Raw genomic sequence first — 4,112 nt, 5'->3', positions numbered from 1 at the left:
CGCGATCGCCACCCGCCAGGACTTCCGGCTGCTCAGGTGGGCCCGGCCCAGGCGCGAGAGGCCCTCTGACCCCACCGGTGTCCACCCCGCCTCTGGGGAACGGCCAAAGCCCTTGGGGAGTTGTGTTTGGATGTGCGAGCCGTGACTGTGACGGGATCATTCGGACACAGTGGTGTTGCTTGTGAGAACCACTGCGTGTATCTGCAGCTAGCCGGGCACGTCAGCCTGGACTACACAGAGAGGCCTTGCCTCAAAGAACCAAGACAAGGGCTGGGGATTTAGCTCAGCATTTCTGCTGCACAAGGACCCGAGTTCGACCCTGGTACAAAAAAAAAAAAAAAAAAACAGGGCTGAGGATTTAGCTCAGTGGTTCCACTGCCTGCCTTGCAAGCATAAGGACCCGAGTTCGATCTCCGGTACCAAAAAAAACCAAAACAAAACCAAAAACACCCCCACAACTTTATCTGTTGCTATGTGCAAGGAATCAGCAGCTAAGAGGTAGAACAAGAGACATTTCCCTTTTTTCTTCATTTTTTTTTTTTTTAAACAGTACTGGGGATGGACCCAGGGCCTTCATACTGAACTACGTCCCTAGTTCTTCTTATTTATTATTTGTTTGTTTGTTTGTTTGTTTGTTTGTTTTTAAGAGGCAAGGTCTTGCTAAATCTTTAACTTGCCCGGGCTGGGTTCAAACTTACAACCCTCCTGCCTCAGCCTCCCAGAGTACTGGGATAACAGGTGTGTGCCACCACGCCCAGCCCAACATTTTCGTTTAACCAGGTGCCTCATTAGATCTGATGCCTACTTCAGGATAGAACCATATCATGTCCTCACTCACTAAGACTCAGAGCACCGAGGCTAAGATTTTAATGATGTCACCCGTGTACTCTCTTTACTATGGGGTTAATATTACCTAAGCGACTACCCTTGTAATCTTATTTGACCCACGTTGTACCCAGCCCTCGTGAGTTTGTCCTACAAAACTCCGATGAGAAGCGGGCTCCTCGGCAACCCCTTCAGGAGCCCTCGTGTCTCTCTGGAGCTACTCTTATTCCCCATTCTTATTTCTCATTCCTAGTCCCCAGGAAAATTCCCTCCGTTTACCAAAAAAAAAAAAGGCTCTAAGGTCTGAAGTGGCCCTCAGTCATTTTTGCCACACCTGATGACAAGGTCAGCCTTGTTCGGAGCAGGGCGGGGGCGTACAAGGGTGTGGGCCTGGGGTCCCCATCCGCAGCTTCTGCGTCTCATAAGCTGTGCAGGAGAGGCGGTCCCCACCTGCAGGAGTGCGTACTGTACTTAAAGCCAGAGCCTGCGCGAGTGGGGCCAGCACTCCACCACCGAGCTATGCCCCAGCCTTCTGATTCTGAGACAGGGTCTAAGTCACTCAGTTGCCCGGTCTGGGCTCAAACTCGTGGTCCTCCTGCCTCAGCCTCCCAGAGGGCCGGTAGGTATGGCAGGTATGGGCTGCTGTGCCTGGCAAGGAGAGGTCTGGGGTAGGGATTTTCAGGCAGCTCATTGTCTGGGCGGAATCCTAACGCGCAAGCCCACTGTTACGGCCTAATTTGCAGGCTAGTTCACTAGGGCAGCGGGGTTGGGGGCCCTGGCTGCAGCTGCCTGTGGGGACATCCTGTAGCTTGGCCTTGACAGGGCTGTGCGAGCTCTGGTCATCTCCCGACTGCACTTCAGGGTCCCCCTTTCAAGTACTGACCAGGCCGGACCCTGCTTAGCTTCCGAAATCAGATGAGATGGGGTGTGTTCAGGGTGGTATGGCCGTAGATGGGGTTCTTAGCCCTAATTCTTCGCTCTCCCTTGCCGGACTTGCAAGGGGCAGCCTTCTTACCGAGTCCTTATTTGCCACAGAAAGACAGCCAGAGCTCTCTGGGATCTCTCATAAGGGCACTGATCACCTCATCTGCCCCTGATCCCCCCCCCGAAGGCCAAGAGGAAGAGGGGTGACCTGGGGGTGGGGGAGTCCCTACCCTGGTGGGGAAGCATCCAGCCGAGACTAAGGCCCCCTCCTCCCCGCAGCAGTGGGAAGGGGCTCCCCAACACCCGCACCAAGGTGAAGGAGGAAGATGAGGAGGGTATTGGCAGCATTAGCATCTGGGGCCGGAACATCTTCATGGGGTATGTCATCGACAACAAGGGCACCATGCAGAAGACGGACTGCTATGGCTGGCTGCACACAGGGGACCTGGGCTTCTTGGATGTCGACAACTTCCTCTACATCAGGGGCAACGCCAAGGGTGAGCAAATTAGGGCCAGGGCCCACAGGGACGCTATGGACGGTGGCGTAGGTTGGACACAGCACAAGACCAGGTGAGGGCTCAAGTCCAGCGAGGAAGAAGGGACTCCTTTACAGACAGTGTCCCCCACCCCGGCCCCTGTACCAACACTTCCCTTTCCTGAATGCAGACATCATCACACTGAGCTCAGGGAAGATGATCAACCCAAGCCCCATTGAGGAGCGGGTGAAGACCTACATCCCCATCGTCCACTACGTCATGGTGGTGGGCCAGGACGCCCCCTACCTGTGCGCCCTCCTCACACTGAAGGTGCGTGCGCGTGGGCTGGACGCTGAGGCTGGAGAGGAGGGGTGACCTGGTCACCCGGCGGGGACACTGACCCCGCATGAGGGGGCCTGCATGGGGTGCTGGGGCATAGGCAAGAGGCAGCTCTGATCGGAGCCCTCCGCAGTGCCAGGTGAACTGGGAGACAGGGGAGCCCCGCACGGCGCTGACCAGCGAGACTGTGGCCCTGTGCCGGAGCCTGGGGAGCCAGGCCACCAGGCTGGTGGACATTGTCCACAACTGCGACCCCATCATCGCCGACTTCATCAGCAAAGGCATGGAGGCTGTGAACGCGGAGGCCACCTCGGACAGCGCCAGGGTTGTCAAGTGGGCCGTGCTGGACACAGACTTCTCCGTGAGCGGCGGGGAGCTCGGTGCGTGGTGCCGGGGCCTGGTGGGTCGGCCGCTCCCTGATCAGGGTAGCTCTGCCATCTTTGCTCAGCAAAACACTTTCAGTTCCACGGCCCACAGGCTGCAGGGCTGAGACCCTTGCTCTTTCCACCCTCCTGGAAGATGAGCTGTCCCCCCACGGTACCCCCAGATCCCATCCCTGGTTTTGGGGTGGTGGGAGATCCCTATATGCTAGTGTCAAAGGAGTCTAAGACCCACACCTCCAGAACAGGGCCCGACTCCTGTGACTGGTGCTTTTTTTATTTTTTGGTACTGGGGATCGAACTCAGGACCTTGAGCTTACAGGGCAGGCGGCAGAACCACTGAGCTAAATCCCTGCCCTCTTTTTGTTTGGTTTTTGAGATGAGGTCTTGCTATGTAGTTCAGGATGGCCTCGAACTTACAGCGATCCTCCTGCCTCAGCCTCCTGAGCACTAGGATGACAGACGAGTGTCACCACGAGTGCCCCCACACCCAGCACCCATGCTTTTTGTCCAATGTCTCACACAGCGAAGGCTGCTGTCCCTGCTGTGGTGGCTGTAGAGGGTGGGACTTGTGGGGTGTTTTGGCATGGGCTATGGCCCCCAGTTCCTTTCCGCTGGTTCCTAGGCAAATCCCCAGCTGCCCTGGTGCCCTCTGCAGCCCTGACGTGGACTCGGCCCCTGAGGACCTGGGCTCTGGGCCCCTATGCGGCCCATTAAGGACTCCTCTCATCACCCAGGAGTCACCTCAAGACTGAAGAGGGAGGCTGTGGCAAGGATATACAAAGCAGAGATTGAGCACTTCTACAAGGATGCGCGGAGTCTCTAGTGGCCAGGGAAGGTCTTGGCAGGTCTGCAACTCGCTCCCTGTGTGATGTCAAGGGACCTGTTCCTAGAGGGCCACAGATAGAAGGGAAAAGAGCCTCTCTGGCTCTGTCTTCAAGTTGAAAAGAATAATAAAATCGGTTCCCTAGAGTGGGCTCCTGCTCCCAGGGACCCTATGGGAGGCTGGGGGACACCCGTGGCTGTCCCAGCTGGAATGCTGCCGGCAGAGGGAGGGAAGAAGATAGGGGCACGGCTCAGCACCCTGCAATGCCAAGGATGCCTGAGACCGCCCAACGGGGTCCTGAATTCAAATGACCCCTGCCCTGGCTTCCGGCTGAGGGCTGCA

The 4,112-nt window shown here is 56.9% G+C and overlaps 1 protein-coding gene across 1 annotated transcript in view; it reads left to right on the top strand.

Moving 5' to 3' along the window:
* Positions 1-3,905, top strand: part of LOC104869722 (long-chain-fatty-acid--CoA ligase ACSBG2-like) — a 12,133-nt gene extending 8,228 nt beyond the window's left edge. Inside the window, exons 8-12 of the mRNA XM_033759603.1 lie at positions 5-36; positions 2,029-2,246; positions 2,416-2,555; positions 2,698-2,944; positions 3,682-3,905. Coding sequence (XP_033615494.1) covers positions 5-36; positions 2,029-2,246; positions 2,416-2,555; positions 2,698-2,944; positions 3,682-3,770 — 726 coding nt within the window. The 3' untranslated portion in view covers positions 3,771-3,905. The remainder of the gene's footprint in view (positions 1-4; positions 37-2,028; positions 2,247-2,415; positions 2,556-2,697; positions 2,945-3,681) is intronic.
* The last annotated feature ends 207 nt before the right edge of the window (positions 3,906-4,112 follow it).

Source organism: Fukomys damarensis, unplaced genomic scaffold, assembly GCF_012274545.1.
Source record: "Fukomys damarensis isolate Sample0158 unplaced genomic scaffold, DMR_v1.0_HiC HiC_scaffold_37, whole genome shotgun sequence".
Lineage (NCBI taxonomy): Eukaryota > Metazoa > Chordata > Mammalia > Rodentia > Bathyergidae > Fukomys > Fukomys damarensis.
This window is presented reverse-complemented; position numbering and strand designations above follow the sequence as displayed.